Source organism: Acomys minous (genome assembly GCF_964271855.1).
Source record: "Acomys minous genome assembly, chromosome: 6".
NCBI classification, from domain to species: Eukaryota; Metazoa; Chordata; class Mammalia; order Rodentia; family Muridae; genus Acomys; species Acomys minous.
Genome location: NC_140487.1, coordinates 65,085,056 through 65,106,548, shown reverse-complemented (window position 1 = coordinate 65,106,548; position 21,493 = coordinate 65,085,056). Strand labels below are relative to the sequence as shown.

Here is a 21,493-nt window from a genome sequence, read left to right as displayed (position 1 = left end):
CACAATACAGACATTTTAAATGTAATTTATCTTACACTGGTATAGATTATGCTTTGTGTTTTAAGTTTTTATTTCAACCCTGTGGCAAAAAAGTAAGCAAAAAATAAATATTAATTATTTTGTTTCCATGTTGTTAGCAATATGTGCTCATATATTTCTATTTAAAAGAGTGAAAAAAATTTAAATGGCAGAATGGCAGATGTCTGTAGCCATTCTCTCATGAGAAAAAGATAGCAAAAAGAGAAACTAGAAAGCATTCTTATATTGAAGAAATATACTTCAAATCTTTCATTGCAAATATTTAGGATGTAAATTAATGCCCCTAGACATGTTAGTTATAATTCATTTTTGGGAAAGTTCTGTTTACTATCAAATAGGCCTAACAACATACCTCAACACACATATTCTGAAAACTCTAAGAGAAATGAGTCATTTGTAGGAAACAAGGATGGACGGACGGATGATTATTTTCATTAAGCTGTATTTTGCAATGTGGTTTCTTCAACTATTGACGGATCTGTCAAAATTATTAGAGTGTCAGGAATTGACTTACACCTTTATAGGACACCATTTTAAACATTAACAACCTGTATTTGTAGGAGGACCAAAAAATCTCTAATGAGTATAAGGATTATACAATAAATCATGTTTTTCTTGTGTAAAACATAGAGTGGAACAAAAAGAAGTTTAAATATAAAGGGAAATGTAACAGAAATGTATAGCGTGAGCATTGCTGTTTTCATGATACTGTGCATTAACCTTAGGTTCCATAACCACCTATAAGTGATGTGATATCTGATGAGAATTCCAAAAGCTCATAGGCTGAAAGTTGGCATCAATAGATACATCAATGTCTGGCTCGCCTCTGTAGTCCCAGCATGACTGGTAGAAGCTGTTGGAATAGTCACTCTAGCGTAGTGCTACAGGACTCTCTTCAAGCTATGGGACATGATCTCCCTTCGTAGGTAATGGGTCACTTTCTCCCTTCTGTACATCAGCAAATGGAAAGGAAGTTTCCTTGTACAGTCAAAAGTTGCCAGCAGTGTAAAGTAATGCATTCCACTAGTAGTGATGCTGACTCTCACATTCCTCTTGGCAATTTGTCTCTCTCCTAAGAAAAGTGCGCTGTGTTCTTAGTAATCGTTTGATTTTAAGCTTTGGTTATTTTATGTTTCTTTTTGTTTTTGAGTTGCAGAAGGTTCCCTGACGACGTTCTGGACATTGAGCCCGTATTGGGGATGCATTGCAGGTGCCGTTGCCCATTCTGTTCTGCTGACTGATTTCACATTTCACTTGTTCTCTCCTGTGCTGTACTCAAACCATCCAACAAGAGACATTACTATCTTTTTGGTTTCTTTGTTTTTCTTACTGTGTTTTTAGGAAGGAGAGTACATTTTAGCCCAGGATGCCTGGGACTCAATAGACAACCCAGCATGTAACTCATGGAAATCCTTCTGCCTCAGCCTCTTTAAATTGTTTGTATTACAAGCACAAGCCATGGCAGCTGGTAAGCAATATCGCTATTACATATGTGATACGGTTAGTGCTGTATATCTACTCTTCTCTCTTCGCTGGTAAGAATGATCTCTTTCCCAGTGGAAATAAATGCTGTCACCACTGTGAAGATATTATTATTCAGCAGGAACATGACATTATTGGACACTTCATTAAATCCAATTGAAAGCATATGTGGTTATTTTTCACTGTTATCTAACACTGTGTCTTGAAATTGACATTTTGAAATGCAGTGGATTACCTGGCCCAGTGTGGTGTGATGTGGGTGACGGAGACCTCTATTTGACACTATGAAAGTAAAATTTATACAAAATAAGCTTCACCTTGCCTGTAATTGAATATATATATATATATATATATATATATATATATATATATATATTCAATTCAATATATATTCAAAATATTCCAAGTTTTATGGATGTATTCTATTGTGGAAATGTAAATAAGGCTCAGTCTGAGGTCTCTACAGGAGAAATCCACTTAACAAAAAAGTTAACTGGAACTGGACTTTGCTTATAATTCAGAGACTTATTGTTGATGGAACTTTTCTTACTACAAAGAGGCACAATCCCCTAAATACTATGCCAAATAAGACTTTGAATAAAAAAATTACTTGATTTTCTTCCCATTTTAGGATAAGTGTTTGGGAGAAAAAATTATGTTGCAGTAATCAGAACCATAAAGATCTAGGTTGTTTTCTTGTTTAACTTCAGACACACCGTTACAGCTTACCATGGTCTTTAGTGCGGATGACCTTGAAGTTCAGAAGTGTTGGCCTGCAGCATGGTCTGAAAAACACTCTTCCAATCCTGAAATTCATGGGTGGGGAATCTGCTAACCAGACATGGGTGGGTGAGTTCATCCTCTTAGGGCTCTCCAGTGACTGGGACACTCAGGTCTTCCTCTTTGTCCTCATCCTTGCCATGTACTTCATAACCGTTGTGGGGAATTCCCTGATTCTTCTCCTCATCAGACTGGACAGCAGGCTTCATAGTCCCATGTACTTCTTCCTCAGTGTTCTCTCCGTAGTGGACCTTTGCTATGGGAATAGCATTGCCCCACAGATGTTGGCTCACTTGGTTTCAGCCCAAAAGCGCATCCCTTTCCACAGCTGTGTGCTCCAGCTCTACGTCTCCTTGGCGTTGGGGGGTTCTGAGTTCTTCCTTCTAGGAGCTATGTCCTATGACCGCTATGTAGCAGTATGCTACCCCCTGCACTACACCGTCATCATGGGTGGAGGACTGTGCCTGGGGCTGGCTTCCAGTTGCTTGATGGCTGGTTTCTTGAACTCACTGATGGAGACAGTGATCACCTTCCGCCTTCCTTTGTGTCGCAATGTCATTAATCACTTCGCCTGTGAGACCCTCGCGGTGCTTCGGCTAGCCTGTGTAGACATATCTTTCAACAAAGCCATGGTGGCCCTTTCAGGGTTCCTGGTGATCATGCTCCCCTGTTGCCTGGTACTGTTCTCTTATACTCGCATAGTCATTGCCATTCTGCGCATCCGCTCTGCTCAGGGGCGTCACAAAGCCTTTGGCACCTGTGCCTCTCACCTCACTGTGGTTTGCATGTGCTTTGGGGCCACAATCTTCACCTACCTAGGGCCACGTTCTGCCTCCTCTGAGGACAAGGAGAAGATGGTTGCTCTGTTTTATGCTGTGGTGGCACCCATGTTGAACCCCGTGATCTATAGCTTGAGGAATAAAGAAGTCATGGCTGCTCTTAGGAAACTTGTTGGGAAATTAAGGTAAGAGAACGAAGATCTTAAGAAGTCCCTGCTGTCCATCTCGAGAACCAAACCTGAGACCAGCTAGGTGTAGGTAGAGCTCCTGCACCTCGGTGAGGAAAATCGATCATTGTGATCACATAGTCATGGTCAAAAAAAAAAAGTTTCTACACACGTGTTTGATGAGTTTCATAGCAGGGAGTAACACAGACGATGTGCATGTCAGTTACCTATGAGATACCCTCTTGAGATCCTGTTCTCTCAAGGATTTGGAGACCTCTTCCTCTCACCTTTGATCTTGTCAGTCTGTTAGTGAGAAAGGGATGAACCTCAGCTTGTCCAAACACACCTGGCCTCATAGCCTTCTTGTTCGGCCGTTCATTACCTAAGCTCTCCGGTAAGTTTCTGAGCTATGTCATGCCAGAAGTAATCTATTTTGCTAAATGCGCAAAAGTACTACGTTCTCAGAGTGGCTGTAACAAATGAGGGATAATTTATGCTAAATGCTAACCCACCATCATTTGCAGGGAAAGTTCACTTTTCACTCTTCTTCAAGTGTTCCCAATTGTCAGCCAATTCAAAGACACACTCACCTTACTAGTTCAGAGCTAATGACTCTGTACCACCTTTGAAGCTATGGATGAAATCACTTGGACGTTTTGAGATGTAAGACTGTGCTCTGGTAATTCTTGCCAAAGAAGACAATTGTACATCGAATATAAATAACAATGTAATTGCATGACTTTTTTTTTTCATTTCTATAACTTCAGTTCTTGTAAGAGTGAAGTGGGCTCTCTAGAATTTGTAATTAAAAAATCTTCCACGTAGCCTGAAAAATTCTCTGGTAGTATAAGAAAGTTTTGGAGAAAATTACATTATTCCCAAGAATTTATGTCGACTTAAGGTTCTATGAAATTTATATTTAAGGGGCTGGAGAGATGGCTTAGGAACTTTCTTGCAGAGGTCTGAAGGTCAATTCTCAACACCCACAATGCCTTACAAGCTCCTTTATCTCCAGCTCTAGGGTATCAAACATCCTTTTCTGAACTCCAGGATACTGCCCTCATATGCACAGCACTGCCACAGCCACATGTGTACATAATCAATAATAAAAATAAAATTTTCTTTAAAATTGGTGTGTGTGTAGGTGTTTGTGTATGTGTGCCCTCCTGTGTGTCTGGGTTAAACAGTAGGGATATGGGACATGAAACAAAATATATAATTGGTCACATTAATTTATTTATAATGTAATGTTAAGTGACTTTAAAGTTGGAAACATTTCTTACAAGGTACATTTTACTTTTGCATCAACTAGAGAAGCAACTTGGAGTGTATGCTGAGCTCACTGATGTACCCATGCTTTCTTTTAGTGCACTTCACACTTCCTCTTTTAGATGGTCTCTATTCAACATCTTACCTTGTTTTAGTGTAGCTAAAATGTTCATTTTATGTGCATATTTTAAATTTATATGTATATTAGTTCACAAATAAAACTATAGATATTTTCAGATGCTATCTATGCCCTATCAAACACTCTGCATGTGTGTGTGTGTGTGTGTGTGCGCATGTGTGTGTGCATGTGTGTGTGTGTGTGTGCATGTGTGTGTGTGTGTGTGTGTGTGTGTGTGCATGTAAGCCAGGTACGTGTTTCAGGAATATCCTTTTTTCCTTACACCATAGGGGTTCTAGGGATTGAACTCAGGTCATCAGATTTAACAACAATTGCCTTTACCCATTGAGTCCTACACATGTTGGTTGCTGCTTTGGGAAATGAAGGCTGTCATATTGCATGGCAAAGGTTCCACGTTTATATTTTACAAATTTAGTGCCTAGTCAAACACACTGTGTATAATGTTGAGTTAATAAACATTACTGACTCATTAGAGAATTGATATTTTGTCACTGTTCCAAGACTTCTCATGTAATATTTTAAATTCCTTTCTTATTAATTAATTAATTAATTAATTTATTTATTTATTTATTTTTGGTTTTTCAAGACAGGCTCTGTTTATGTAGCCTTAGTTGTCCTGGACTTATTTTGTAGACCAGGCTGTCCTCGAACTCATGGTGATCCGCCTGCCTCTGCCTCTTGAGTGCTGGGATTATAATTTTATTTATTTTACTTCCCGATTGCAGCTCCCTCCCCTGTCTCCTCCCTGTCCCACCCTACCTCCACCTTGCCACCTCACTACTGCAATAGTCTTCAGAAAAGAGGAGCCCTCCTCCCCTACCATCTGATCCCAGACTATCAAGTCTCATCAGGACTGCTTGCATCCTCTTCCTCTGTGGTCTGGGAAGGCCAACCTGCCAGGGGGAAGTGATCAATGTGTGGACATCGGAGTTCATGTCAGAGACAGTCCCTGCTCCCCATATTAGGAGATCCACATGGAGACTGAGCTGCCCATTGACTGCATCTGAGCTGTCCTCTCCGTGCTTGGTCCTTGGTTGGTGCACCAGTCTCTGAAGGCCCCCATGAGCCCAGATTTGTACATTTTGTTGGTTTCCTTATGAGGCTCCTGCCCACTCTAGGTCCTTTTATTCCCCAACTCGTCCATAGGACTCACTGCACACTGCCCAAAGTTTGACTGTGAGTCTCAGCATCTGTATAGACCCCCAGCTGGGTGCAGTCTTTCAGAGGACATCTATGGTAGGCTCCGTCCTGTTCCCTAAGCATTCAAAGTTTAAGGGTCGAGAATTCTCTGTTTAGTTCTGAGTCCCATTTCTCAATTGGGTTTTTTTTTTTTGGTTTGGTGGTGTTTAATTTCTTGAGTTCTTTATATATTTTGGATATTAGACCTTTTTCAGATGAAGGGTTGGTGAAGATTTTTCCCAGTCTGTAGGCTGTCGCTTTGTTCTCTTGACAGTGTCTACTGCTTTGCAGAAGCTTCTCAGCCACATGAGGTCCCATTTATTAATTGTTGACCTTAAGGACTGGGCTGTTGGTGTTCTATTCAGGACGTTGTCTCCTGTGCCAATGTGTTCCAAGCTCTTCCCCACTGTTTTCTCTAACCGATTTAATGTCGCTGGTTTTATGTTGAGGTCTTTAATCCACTTGGACTTGAGTTTTGTGCATGGTGACAAATAGGGGTCTAATTGCATTTTTCTACATGTAGACATCCAGTTAGGCCAGCACCATTTGTTGAAGATGCTATCATTTTTCCATTGAATGGATTTGGCTTCTTTGTCAAAAATCAAGTGTGTGTGTGTGGATTCATCTTTGGGACTTCACTTCGATTCCATTGATCCACTAGCCTATTGCAGTGCCAGTACCATGCTGTTTTAATTAGTGTTGCTCTATAGTTCAGCTTGAGATCGGGTATGGAGATTTCTCCGGAGGATCTTTTATTGTATAGAAACACTTAAAGAAATGCTCAGCATCGTTAGTCATCAGAGAAATGTGAATCAAAACAACACTGAGAATCCATCTTACACCCATCAGAATGGCTAAGATTAAAAACACAAGTGACACCACATGCTGGCAAGGATGTGGAGAGAGAGGAACACTCCTTCATTGCTGGTGGGAATGCAAACTAGACAACCACTTTGGAATCTATCTGATGCTTTCTCAGAAAAATGGGAATAGGGCTTCCTCAAGACCCAGCTATTCCACTCCTTGGAATATACCCAGATAATGCTCTACCACACAACAGGGACATATGCTCAACCATGTTCATAGCTGCCTTATTCATAACAGCCAGAACATGGAAACAGCCTAAGTGTCCCTCAGTAGAAGAATGGATAAAGAAACTGTGGTACATTTACACTATGGAATACTATTCAGCTATTAAAAACAAGGAATTCCCAAAATTTGTAGACAAATGAATTGAACTATAAATTATCATAATGAGTGAGTTAACCCAGAAGCAAAAAGAGACAAATGATATATACTCACTTATATTGAGACACTAGCCCAAGGGGCATGTCACATGAAAGACTTTACCTACCAGAAAAGTGGGTCAGAGGGGAGGACATCCTCTGGGACTTTAGGTGAGAGAAGCATGGGGGAATGGAGTAAATGAAGGATCCAGAGGGTCCTAGAAACCTACAAGAAGAACATTATGACAGATGGGTCTGGGTCCTGGGGTCCTGCTCAAACTATGGCATCAGCCATGGAAAATATAGGCAGTAAACTTCAAACTCCTACCCAGACCTAGCCGATGGACAGGACATTCTCCACCATTGAGTGGAGAGTGGGGTCTGACTTTCATACAAACTCTGGTGCCCCATTTTAACCACATCCCCTTGATGGGGAGGCCTTGTGGCACTGAGAGGAAGGATAACAAGTCACCAAGAAGAGACTCGATACCCTATGAGCATATACAGGGGGAGGAGGTCCCCCTCAGTCACAGACATAGGGCAAGGGAGTAAGGGGAAAATGGGAGGGAGAGAGGAATGGGAGGATACAAGGGATGGGCTAACAATTTAGATGTAATATGAATAAGTTAATAAAATATTTCTAAAAAACAAAGTTTAAGGGTCTATGTAAGATTGCCTTCTGCTTTCTCAGTAGAAAAGAGCATTTGACACCAAAATTTATTCCAGAATTTCATCTCCAGGACTTTATAGTGAAAGGAGAAAAACTGACTTTATCCATGACCTCCCACATAAATGCCACAGCATAGGCACTCAAAAACATACTCATATGTATGCACGCACATACTAAATGAATGTCTTTATATTAGAGCTAGTGGGATTTTTTTTAAGAGAACACAAATTTGGAGAAAGAAGAGTGGAGGTAGATGTGGAAGGAGTCAGGGGAGGGAATATGATTAAAACGCATTGTGTGCATGCATGATAATCTCAAACAACGACTAAAAACATGATGTTAAAAGGCTTTTCATAGTATAATACAGACATTTTGTCAAGAAATTACTTTATTTATTATGCTGTACAGCTATGGATATTAGTACTAAAGTATTAAGTGATACTAAAGGCCAATGGAAATATTTTTTAAGCTAAATTCTGCGTAATAAGAGAAAACATCTAATACTTGGAGGAAGAAATAATTTTTGCAAAAGTCAACTGTCATCCAGGTCTTTGTGGTTTTCTCAGTGAGTAAAACCACAGATTGATTACACAGTTTCTGTTTTCTAGACATGTCGTTGTATTATTTTATTTTATTGCTAACAGGAAGATGAAAACTTGTTGCACTGGAGTTGTGGTTTCATCTCCCAGAAGATGGTTTTATCATTTCCCTCACACTGTTGTCCTTCAATCACCAACTCCACTAAGAAGGCCAGGCCTGCAGTAACCATGAAGGGTTCTAGAGTTGAAGGGCTGCAGTTTATTTTCTTTTCCTTTTCGATTAACAAATGATTATTTATTTATTTATTTATTTATTTATTTATTTATTTATTTATATACTTTTATGCGTATGAGTGCATTGCCCATATATATATGCCAAGTATGTGCCAGATTCCCATAGAGCTCAAAGCAGGCTATCAGATCTCCTGTAACTAGAGGAACAGATGGTTGTGAGCTCTCATGTGGCCACTGGGAACCAAGCCTGCCTTCTCTTCAAGTTCTCCCCACCGCAGAGCCATCTCTCCAGCCCTTTGGTTTTCTTTCTTACAGTAAAAATAACTTTGGAAAATTTACTTATCTTCAGTTATAATCCATAAACTAATGCTTTACCAATATATATATGCTTATCGCATAAATGATTCCCTCTGGCTTAAGTATTTTAGTGGTGCCCACTTACTGCTCGCAGGAATGATCTTACTTGCTACAGTGACCTAAGTATCCCTCACTCAAACCAATCTTCAAACTTCAACTAAGATAGATGCTACCAGGCTGTAGTCTAAAAATAACATGAAATTGCTTGAGCTCATTTATCTCAGAAAAAAAAGAAACACTTCATTCCAGTTTAGAAAAAAAAAAAGCTTAGTTAAAACAGAAGATCTCATTAAAAATTTAACAGGACCCTCTAAATGCAGAAGATGAAAGTAAGAAGCCTATTATTAGATATTATGTAAATCCAGAATTTACTATTTCCCATAGCAGTTTTCATAACACATTTGCTCTTCCTGGAGAGAAAATAAATGTAGGAGAACAGAGACTTTTTCAAGGCTTATGAGCTGCACATACTAATACTTAGCTGTCTTATATGCCCAAAACCCCATACTTTATTGTCAATTACATCTTCTGATTCTGTCATTTACACTGTTACCAACCTTTTGTATTCATATGTGAAACAACAATATACTTGACCATTAAGCCACAAGGCTAGCAAGATAACATATAGATTCCCCAAGCTCTAGAGATGAATACAATCTATTATGAGGGGACTATTCTGATAAAGTAGACATATGACTCACTGTTAAAAGTCATCCTCTCAGAGGATTCTGCAAACCAAAGGCTGCACATGTTGCATAAACTTGTTCATAAAGATTTTAAGGGCCTCGTGTATCTAGACAAGTGCTAGTATTAGTTCCCCAACCACCTCTGTGACAGATTGCACATCTCTCAAACTAAAAGCCAGTTAAAGGGATTTATAAGATATTATGGAAAGTGAATCCATATGTATTTGTTATGGTTCAAGCTTTATAGTAATTCTTTATAGTAATTACCCAACTCATACAGAACTAAAACTTAGCAGCGAAATCTGAAACTGTGTTTAAGGAGACAAAAGTTGTTCTGCTTATACCTCTCTTAAGACACTAGCTTCAAATGGTTTTTCATTCGGGAGTTTCAACAGCTATGCAGTCTCATTTTGAGTCAATTGCCAGTATAAACACATAGCCTTCATTGTTCTTGGAGGCTATCTCCACTTCCTATTCCTTTATTAGGAAATATAAAAAATATTTGAGTTATGGCATTTTATTGATTATACACTTATTTCAGGGAAATAGAATCTAAAGCAATATGTCAAAGGTAAATATCATTAACTTCTCCAAAATAAAGAGTAAGTATGATAAATTATAATGGCAATAAGAGTTAATACATTTTGAATGATCATATCTAATTAAACAATATTGCTCAATTATAATGTTTAGTTATACTACATTTTATCTAAAAGTTTTCATCCCTAACATATATATGTTTAGATGATATTTGACTTAAATACTTTTTTCATAGATATTCATAAGTATATTCTTGTCCCTGTGTTGCTCAAGAAATAATACTTGCCTTACCTTTAAGGAAAGGACAGTGATTTATCATATAAAAAGTAAGTCTGTGACATTGTAGCAGAAGCCAGAGGAGTTGAATCAGACCAATGAATCACTGCAATGAAAATTTGCAAGTAAACCTGTTTGGGCAATAGCATATACCGTGTGACACACCACAGTTACCATGGTGAAATATGTGCTGCTGTTGTTAATTTTTATTTATTTATTATATATTTTTATTTTCTTTTGATATGGAGGTTGCAAGGGTGGAGGATGAATATGAAAAGGCAGGGAGATGAGTGGGATTGAGGTGCATGATGTAAAATTTACAAGGAATCAATAAAACATTGGGGAAAAAAAAGATGTTCTGCCTGATTCTTCCACTGAAAGGACATTCTGAGAACAAATGTCCAACTCCCCTTTGTTCATGAAACCCATGAGAATGAATCTGGAGTCGTTCAGCAACACAGATACTGCCATGGCCAATTGGATATCCTAGCTAACAGAGAGTGGCTATTCCTAGTGGTTACCTCTCTGCACAAGAGCAACCAGGTTGCTTCTGGTGAGAGTATTGTAGGGTGTAAATGAAATAACTATGGCCTCCTTATGCACATAATTCTATAGAAGGCTAATGAAATTCCCACAATGCTTAGTTTTTATCTGCAAGCAGATTGAGATCTTATGAAATTTCTTTATTGTGTCCTTCTAAAGTAACTAATATTCAAAGAAATATCCTGAATCTCACTACTCTTGCTCCTCTCCCATTGGACAAAATTCTTCATATTCCATTCACAATTTTTAAAAAATACCTAAGAATAAACATTATAAAAGAAGTAAAATACATCTAAAAATGAAAATTTTAAACATTTAAGAAAAGAAAGTATTAGTAGATGGAAAGACCTTCCATGTTGTGGAATAGCAGAATTAGTATTATGAAAATATCCCTATTAGCAAAAGCAACTCACAGAGTCAAGACAATTTACATCATAATTCCAATAACATTCTTCATACAATATTCAAAACCATCTTGAGCAAACAGAATAATGCTGGAGGTATCACAATATGGTACTGGGGCAAAAACACACCTGTCAGTTAGTGGAAAAGAATAGAGGACCCAGCAAACAGGCAAAGCTACAGGCACCTGATACTTGACCAGATGCCAAAGCACACACTGTAGATCAGACATCTTCTTCAACAAATGATGCTGGGAAAGCTGGGTATTCATTCACAGCGTAATGACACTAGACATTATCTCTTACCCTGTACAAAATCCATTCAAAATTTGTCAAAATCTATTGTTTGAGTGGAGAGTGGGGTATGACTTTCACACGAACTCTGGTGCCTCATATTTGACCATGTCCCCTGGAGGGGGAGACCTGGTGGCACTCAGAGGAAGGATAGCAGGCTATCAAGAAGAGACTTGATACCCTATGATCATATACAGGGGGAGGAGGTCCTCCTCAGGCACAGTCATAGGGGAGGGAAGTAAGGGGAAAATGGGAGGGAGGGAAGAATGGGAGGATGCAAGGGATGGGATAACCATTGAGATGTAACAAGAATAAATTAATAAAAAAAAAAGAAAATAAATGTCAGCTGGGTGGTGGCACATACCTTTAATCCCAGTACTTGGGAAGCAGAGGCAGGAAAATTTCTGTGAGTTTGGGGCCAGCCTCATCTACAAAGTGAGTTCCAGGATAGCCTGGGCTGTTACACAGAGAAACCCTCTCTCAGAAAACAAATAAACAAAAACAAAACCACACAGAAAGGAATGAAGAAATGAAGGAATAAAGGAAGGAATGAAGGAAGAAGGAAAGAAAGGGTGGAGAGAGAGAGAGAGAGAGAGAGAGAGAGAGAGAGAGAGAGAGAGAGCGAGAGAGAGTGCACAAATGTCAGTCTGTTCTTTTCCAAAGAGGGGCAGATGAGTAATGGAGGCTGGGAGGAGTGGAGGGTGGGACAACTGTGGTAGGGATGTATTGTATATGACAAAAGAATCTATTTCGAACAAAAAGTAAAAGAAGGAAAACAAATGTCAGCCAATATTGGTGAGAAAATGGAGGAAAGAGAACATAAACTAATGCAATGACTGTGGAAATAAACGTGGAGGTCTCTTTCTATCTATCTATATTTCCATCTTTCTTTCTTAATTCTTTCCTTCTTCCTTTCTTCTTTCCCCTTTTTTTTAAATACAGGGTTTCTCTGTGTAGCCCTAGCTGTCCTGGAATACACTCTGTAGACCAGGCTGGCCTCAAACTCAAAGATCTGCCTGCCTCTACCTCCTGATTGCTGGGATCAAAGGCATGTGTCATCATACTTGCCAAGATGGAAGGTTTTTTTAAAAACTAAGAATAAAACATCTTCTTTGGAATTTATCAAAGTAACTGTAGTAAACACACTTCAGAGACACTTGTACGTCTCTGAATACTCACAATAGACAAGCTATATTGATAATAATCTGCCTTTTGTTTTATTATTCCTGTAAGATATCCTCATATTCCCCTTTCTTTCTTTTCCATTCCTTTCTCCTTACTTAAGAACGAAAGACAGAGAAAAGGAAAGAGAGAAAGCCCTGAGTCTAAGTTTTTATACCTTGTTTTCTCTCTGAATAAGACCATTAATAACTTCTAACCAACCCCTTTGTAATGACAAGCAGCCTTTGCCCAAGAAAACAAGCAAAATACTATCTTCCCCAACCTATGGAAACGGGACAACATTCCCAGAGTGGGAAATTCTGACTCACTACAAAAATAACTCATTGGATGTCAAAACCTGTCTGAAGGAATTATTGTCTAAATGAAAAAAAATGTTTCAACATTTAGGAGAAGTATCATGAAGGTAGAATGCTACACTGTAGTGGGGGAGTTGAGGGCATTTAAATATCCTCACGTCTCACATTGGGAAACCATCAAGATGGTGGCCCATCCTTCTGGCATAGACACTAAGTAAGAGGAAGAACAATGTGAACATCATTCTCAAAGAAATTTGGCTGACAGCTTCCATTTATCAAGCTAACTAAGGGTTATTGCAAGGACTTAACCCTAGTTTTCATGACTTGAAGTAATCTCAAAACTAGAACAGCTTTCCAGGTGAAGGTGACTGAAGGCAGTGTGCAGGTGTGGCATAGAGAAGGTGACGGAGGCAGATTTACTAGGGATTGAATCCAGAGCTTTGCATGCACTAGGCACATCTCTACTGAGCTATATCCCCAGCCCTCTATTTAGTTTTCATGTTTTAAGATATGGTCTCACTAAATTGCCTAGATTGACCTTTAACTGGTTCTCTCTCCCCTGATCCTGATGAGTACACTGAGGTACAACATGTTGCCAGGCTGACTACCAGCATTTAAAGAGAATTTGTAACAGCCTCTGTTGGGGTTGGGATGAATGAGGGCTGAGATAAGCAATGGACAGATTAAAAAAAAGTTTGGCAGAAGGTAGTTGTGGAAGAAGATACAATGGGGATTTGGGGATTATAAAAACTTAGTGTGGTGCTTGCTTTGGCAGCACATGTACTAAACTCAGAACACAACAGGAAGATTAGCATGACTACTCTTCAAGGATGATATGCAAATTCATAATGTTCAAAATAAGACTAAACAAACCTTGCTTTGGGTGTTTGTTCAAATGAGGCCTGAAAGAATCCAAAGAGTTCACCTCCAGGTGACCTTCAGGCTTTGTTCAATAGCAAGAGAAGGTTAAAGTAAATTTTCAAATGGCCAAAGTCTTGAAAATATGTCCCAAATGGGAACACGACTTCACCAGTTTGTAGACAAATAAACTATGTCATACTCATATAGCTGGAGAAATAAAAAGACTCTGGCCACAATGCAACAACAAGACAAGGTTATGAAAAACAAGCAAACAAACATCCAAGAGCCACAGAATTTGAGGAGCTGTATAGTGAGTTCCATTGTCTTCATTATTGTCCCATATCTCATGGATCAGAGACCACAAGACTGGAGCCATTGGGAGGTATACAAAAAGCTCCAAGGAAATATTTACTATTTAAACTCTTGATAGCAGCATGTCAGAGTGCCATCACATATACCCAGTTGTATCTAACAAATGTCTCAGATCCATTTAAGATTATTTGGATGAAATTTTGACCTCAGGAATTGTAGTTATTATAAATATAGACAATAAAATGCATGAAGTAAAAAAAAAAAGAATTGTAGTTATGACAATTCATGGGCTCTTGTCACAATAAAAGGAAAAGACTGCCCTGACTAGCATATTACTCATGCTGTAAAAGCAACATATCTTGGGATAAATACTGTCATTTTCTACTTACAAAATAGTTTAAATTCATGATGGAAAGTTATGATTAAAGGGCACATTTTAAGTGACATCAGATTGTTTCTGGAACTCAGAGGCAAACTTAGGACACAGACTTAAAAGAAATATCTTATTATTATGGTTTTATAATTTGTTTTCTGTATTTCAGTCCCATGAAAAAAATTAAGGCAGCTGTTCTTTCAGTTGCTATCAGTGTGAGTGGCATCCCAGAATGGACTGTTTCCACTTACTGTTTTATGAAACCACAGGTAATCTGTCAGCTTTCCTTTGTTGTGAAGGCTGCTTAGGAGTTCTATACATACAGGGAAGGGATATGTGCAAAACCGTGATTTTTGTCTCAGCATGTATAATATTAGTCAAATGACATCCTGTAGGTGAAAGTGGCAGTCACCTGTCATATTAAATTGTCACAATACCAGTATTGTGACCAGTATAGCTCAGCAGTCATGCTATTCTTTGGAGAATTGATGCGGTCATTCTGTTTCCCAAAATCCAAGATAATATTAAGTAACTGAAAGTAGATAATTAAATGCATCTCTCTCGTCTCAAGTGTGTCCAGTACATCTAAGGCTATACAGAGAAACTCTGTCTTGAAATTTTAAAAAAGTATGATTCTTACTAAAGTATATGGGCATAAGGGATTCCCCCCTGTGGAACCAATATCACATAAAACAAATGAGATGGCCACTATAGGCATAAATTTCCTTCACCACCACAGGAGACTTGGACAGCTGTTGTCAGTGTTCTTTCCTCTTGGGTCCTGGGAGAGATGCCAAGAAGATCCTGATGCTGTATAAAGTCCTCAGATGAACAAAGACATTCACAGCTTGATGTGCCCTGGGCAAGAACAATACTCATCAGAAGGCCATGGGAGGTCTGGCCTCAGAGTGCTGGAAGATCCAGCCTGGTGCCACACTGGACACAAATGTGGTCTTAGTGTCCAGGGACAGCCTCTCATATAGCCCTGGCCATCTGCTGGAAAGCAGTGGGGTAATCCGTGCCCATTGGGTTGTTCTAGGTTTAGGGAGTGGGTTCCTCGTATCTATTCAATACCTGAATCTCTTCTTTGTACTTCTTATTTTAGAGTCAGTGAGGAATTTCTTTTCACATTCTACCCCATCTGAGGCTGCTGAGCCAAGGTAAGTGGTCCCTCTTGAAGCATCTATAATATATCGACAACTCTTAGGAGGCAGTAGTATTTAAATTCTAAATATTTCGTGTCTTTCCTTTCCATCCACTGCAATTCCAGCAATTGGACAGAATGATAACTCTCATTTTCTGAAACCTATGTTCAGAGAACTGGGCAACACATCAAGGGACTAGGCTTCACCTATTGCTTTTGAGAAGTATTTCCTTATAAATAAATAAATATCCCAATACATGACCACTGACCTCAGATTCCTACCTGCCCCTAGCCTCCCAATGCCACAGATCCCTTGGTCTTTCTTATGTGAGCAGGTGTTACTTATGTAGCTAGAGAGAGCTGAATATGTTCATCTCAGTTTAACAATCACCTTTTAGCTATGACTTTCCTCTTCCTTGTTTGTGTCCCTGTGTGTGTGAGCTAGGAGGGAGACTTCCAGATTGCCCAACAACTTCACATTTGATAATTGTGTTCTACCAGTATATCTTCTTTTTTAAATATATTTTACTAATTCATTCATATTACATCTCAATTGTTATCCCATTCCTTGTATCCTCCCATTCCTCCCTCCCTCCCATTTTCCCCTTACTCCCCTCCCCTATAACTGTGACTAAGGGGGACCTCCTCCCCCTTTATATGCTCATAGGGTATCAAGTCTCTTCTTGGTAACCTGCTTATCTTCTAATATCAACAGCCAGGGTGAAATATACAGCTAATTACAATCCTCCTGACATTCAGACATTATTTGTTCTTCTTCTTATGGATGGCTCTTAAACGCCTTCCTACTGTGTGTGTAGCTCCCCAGGATATGGATCCTGAGGGGTCTCCCTTTCTTCTCATGCCACACATCCCTTTTCAAGCCATTCCTTCTCCGTTTGTCAAACAACAGCCATTGAGCTAGTATGCTGTGCTGTTGACCTCTATGCTTTTTCCCTTCTGATTCATTTGCCTGCAATAGCTCATCTTCTCCCTGAGAGATCTCAGGATGTATGCCATGCTTATCTTATCTCTAGACCATGTGACAAGTGTTTCTATATTCTCCTCTCTGTTGTGTTTCAGGTAAAAGGTATTCTTGTGTCATATGTTCATTCCATTTCCAATGGCTTGTGCTTATAATTAAATTTCAGTGGGACTGGAAAACATTTTCTAAAAGAACCATAGGTTTTAACAGTTTAAAAGTGGTGAACTCTGACGTTGCCTGTGGGCTAATGAGCCTAGCAGTTGATGGGGTGGTTCAGACAGGCCCAGGCTTCCGTATAATTAATTCCAGCTGTATCCCTGTTTAGTTAGGAACTGTTACTTCATGCTTCTGAGCTACACTGCCTCTTCTGGGAAAGTCAAGTGCTTGTTTCATCAACATTAGTTTACGGGTTAAATGCTGCATTTTATGAACCCTGGAAAGCAAAGTTCCTGGCCTCTAGTGAGTTCTCCCTGGTTTCTTCTTAGAGGATGCAGTGGAACATTATTGTTCATCAAACACAGCAAATGCTCGACCATTTGCATCTGTTTGGTTATTTGGAGAACGCCTATGAAAACGCCCACCTTTTCTGTTAGTAAACGGCAATGCATCTATGTGATATCCTTCTGTGATTTCTCCTTGATCTTTCTTTCCCCCCATAAACTTCTGCATCCAAATTCACTAATTTCTGTTAAAGACTATACCTCTCTATCAACCCAGTCTTCAAGGTCATTGGCATTGCCACACCATTCTCACAGGTCACTTTGCAGTGACAGTTATCTTTCCATGACACAATCATGTATGCCCCTTTAACCCTCCGCTTGCCTACCATTGCAATTTAGCCACTACTCAGATCATTTTTTTTCTATCTTTGGGGTCTTGTCTACTTGGTCACCCCTATTTTCCCACCACTTCCTAGCTCCTTTTCTATCCACCACAGTGTAGCAACAGGGGCCTCATTTTTCCTTGAGTCTCTTTCACCTCAGGTCTTCAAAGATCTGGACTTGGAATCCTGTGCTTAAATGTCACTTCCTCAGAGATCAGAGGCACATCCCATTTCAGATCATATGCTGTTTCTTTCTGACTTTTAATCTTCATGAGAAAATATTTAATGCATTTCCATTTTAGCTTCAGTAATTATATCCCCCAAGACACTATCTTTATCCTCAGAAACAGAAAGCCTACTGACCCACCTTTCTGCTTCTCACCACTGACTTGGATTACAGCCATGACACTATCCCATACCAATATAGATATATCTTTACTTCTTTAATAAGAAGCCAGAGCCTCTTCCACACTCATTGTCACTTACAGTTTATATAAAACACCATTTGCTTGATTTCAATTTCATTTTAATCCACAGTGACATCCACTGAACACATTAATGCTCACATCCACAAGAGAGGAAAATGGGTTAGAGAGAGGGCATGGTTTTGAGAGCAGAGCAACAACATAGAACACTTGGGACTGGAATGAAGTCCAGAGATTTCACAGGGATGAGCTTAACTCTCCTCAAGCCTCCAATCATCAATTCAGATGGTGACAGACTCGGTCTAACTGATGGTGGAAGAAAAAGGAAACAAGTGGCATGTAACAGTCTCCCAGTTATGAGGAAGAAATTCCAGAATTGTGACCAGATGACAGCTCAGGAAGGCCAGTGCATCTTTTCAAACTGGCAGCTGTAACACAAAGTGGGGTTTGCTAGCTTACTTAGAAGGTGCTCATGAAGGCAGATGAGGATATTAGATAGACGTGGTCTCAGACTTAGACTTGAATAGAATCCCTACCTTCCTGTCAGTGAAACCATAGAAATGTACTTAACACCTCTCTAATGCCTTGTCATTAAAATGGAAGTGACAGCATATAAGCAAAGATTCTATGTGGGAAATTGAGTTTCAGCATGTTATTATGGTACATGAATCTCTCTAACCTACTGGTTCTCAATATTCCTAATGCTGAGGCCCCTTTAACACAGTTCCTCTTGTATACAGTTCCAGCTGTAAGATTATTTTGTTGCTAGTTCATAAGTGCAATTTTGGTGCTGTTATAAATTATAATGCAAATATTGAATGTGCAGGATATCCAATGTGTGACTCGTAAAGGAGCCTCAACCGACAGGTTGAGAACCACTGAATTCTAATCTATGATATGCTATTAATAAGAAACTGTTTCTGCTGTTGTTATTTAAAGAAGACAAAGATAAAAGACGTTGAGCAGACCATGGATTCTGATCAAGTGATTCTTTTCTCTCAGGAAGGTTAAATCCTGCATGTCTGATATGGAGGTGGAGAACCAGACCCGAGTCACCAAGTTCATTTTAGTAGGTTTTCCTGGGAGCTTGAGCATGAGAACAGCAGTGTTCCTGATGTTTCTTGTGGCCTATATTCTGACTGTAGCTGAAAATGTGATCATCATCCTCCTGGTGCAGCAGAACCGACCACTGCACAAGCCCATGTACTTCTTCCTGGCCAACTTGTCTTTCCTGGAGACCTGGTACATTTCTGTGACTGTGCCCAAGCTGCTGTTCAGCTTCTGGTCCATGAGTAACAGCATCTCCTTCACCCACTGTATGATACAGCTTTACTTCTTCATCGCACTTATGTGTACGGAATGTGTTCTCCTGGCTGCTATGGCCTATGACCGTTATGTAGCCATCTGCCGCCCGTTGCACTACCCCACCATCATGAGCCATGGGCTCTGTTTCCGCCTGGCTCTTGGTTCATGGGTCATTGGCTTTGGCATCTCTTTGGCAAAGATCTACTTCATCTCTCGCCTCAGCTTCTGTGGTCCCAATGTCATCAACCACTTCTTCTGTGACATTTCTCCAGTTCTTAATCTCTCCTGCACAGACATGTCCATTGCCGAGTTGGTGGACTTTGTCTTGGCTCTTGTCATCTTTCTCTTCCCACTGTCAATCACCGTTTTATCATATGGATGCATTCTGGCCACTGTGCTACGCATGCCAACAGGAAAGCAGAAAGCCTTTTCCACCTGTGCTTCCCACCTTGTCGTGGTCACCATCTTCTATTCAGCCACGATTTTTATGTATGCCCGACCCCGAGCTATCCACGCCTTCAACATGAACAAAGTTATTTCCATCTTCTATGCCATTGTCACCCCAGCTTTCAATCCTTTCATTTATTGCCTAAGGAACAGAGAGGTCAAAGAAGCTCTAAAGAAACTGATCTATTGCCAGACCATCCGATCTGACTAGTCTATTATGAGTGATTAGAAAGAAAGGACTATCTCCTCTGTTATTTTATATCTTTTCTCTTTTAATGCCCCAGCTCAAGACTGATTGGGCCAATATGATGTCACTATGTCCACACCAATCTTGGGTACTTATATGTATTTGTGCATAAGGTCCATGCTAAATACTATGTAGATGTCTATAGAAAAGTAATTCTCTTTGGCTCTAGCTCATCATGGAGCTTATAAGACTGTAGATAACTTAAACAAGATATGATATCACATTGTGTGACTTGGATTGATTTGGGTCCTGCAAGCATGAACGGTTCTGAGATGAAAAGATTCTGTGGTGTGTTTGCTTTCTCACTTACCTGACAGGCAAAGGAAGTAGCTTCCTCAACAATCCTGTTGCCCGTGTTCCCCTCGGGGAAAAGTAGAGAGAGGGGTGGAGGGTCCAGTGTTGGGTGCAGAGGAGTTGGCACATCCCCAGTGGTAGGAAGATATTCGTCTGTCTGCCCTTGCAGGCTGGTTTGTTCCTGGCTTGGGGAATGCCAGGTTCATCAACATGACAGCCTCATGAGTCAGTGTTTGTGGCAGAGGCTAGAAAGCTATTCCCCAAATCTTTCCTATACCTTTCTCCAGAACCAACTGACTGGTGCAAGTACCACTCCTTGAGTGGCACTCCTTCTGCCAGCAAGAGCATGCTTTTATACATCTGTGAGTGAACTGCACATGATACAACCATATCTTTTAGTCTGATACAATTCATGCAGTTGCTTTTTCTTGAAGTTTAGAATATTTGTTTGTATCCTCTAGTGGATTAGTGTAAAGTAGATGATGAATAAATCTTAAATAAGTTCAATGCTGATTCAACTAGCCTTATTAGTCCCTTTGTCGTCCAAACCCAGAATTTTCTCATCCATCCTCCTTTTCCTGTCTTTTCATATACCTGTACCACCTGTACACAGATACAAGTAATACCACAATTTTAATCATTGATATGAGTTTTCTTTCATGCCACTGTCATCCTCAGATCTTTATCCAACATCCTTCATAAAATCTTTTTGATTAGCTCTATAGATATGCTCTGTTTTACAGTCTTGGCAATAGTGAAGTGAATTCTACTGTAAGCTACATTTAACATAATGGCTCTAGAGGTCTGAATTTAATTTTTCTTATGATCAGTTTTAAACAAGAATCCTCATTACATCTGTTACAAGTTTCACCTAAATAAACACTTAGAAAGTAAAGAGTATTTATGCAAGATTACTTTCTTATTTTACAAACATCTAGGACAGATATTCAAGTAAGTAAATAACATTCTCCCAAAAACATTGACTAGAAAAGGTCAAAAGCTCAGATCTCTTGGTTCAAAACCCTGGGCCTTTGCTCTATAGTGTGTGAGCCTCCCTAAGGAAACCATGCTTCTTCAGAGGCCAGGTGTGGAAGCTAATTGCAAAGGGATTGAGTGGATAATGAACTTCTACAGGATGAGACAGCTAATAAATATAGTGGACAAATGGGAATCCAGACCTTACGAAAGGAAAGTAACAAAGA

General features: G+C 39.6%; 2 protein-coding genes across 2 annotated transcripts; both read left to right on the top strand.

Annotated features, from left to right (window-relative positions):
* Window positions 1-2,267: 2,267 nt before the first annotated feature.
* Window positions 2,268-19,125, top strand: LOC311600925 (olfactory receptor-like protein OLF3; the record flags this gene model as incomplete). Its single annotated transcript, XM_084788088.1, has 3 exons — window positions 2,268-3,265; window positions 15,730-15,784; window positions 19,001-19,125. The coding sequence occupies 2 exons, from the start codon at window positions 2,268-2,270 to the stop codon at window positions 15,767-15,769; spliced, it is 1,038 nt and encodes a 345-aa protein (XP_084644214.1). The 3' UTR covers window positions 15,770-15,784; window positions 19,001-19,125.
* Window positions 19,017-20,402, top strand: OR6B1 (olfactory receptor family 6 subfamily B member 1; the record flags this gene model as incomplete). Its single annotated transcript, XM_084788093.1, has 1 exon — window positions 19,017-20,402. One exon carries the CDS (start codon window positions 19,017-19,019, stop codon window positions 19,959-19,961), a length of 945 nt encoding a protein of 314 aa, XP_084644219.1. The 3' UTR covers window positions 19,962-20,402.
* Between the last annotated feature and the right edge of the window lie 1,091 nt (window positions 20,403-21,493).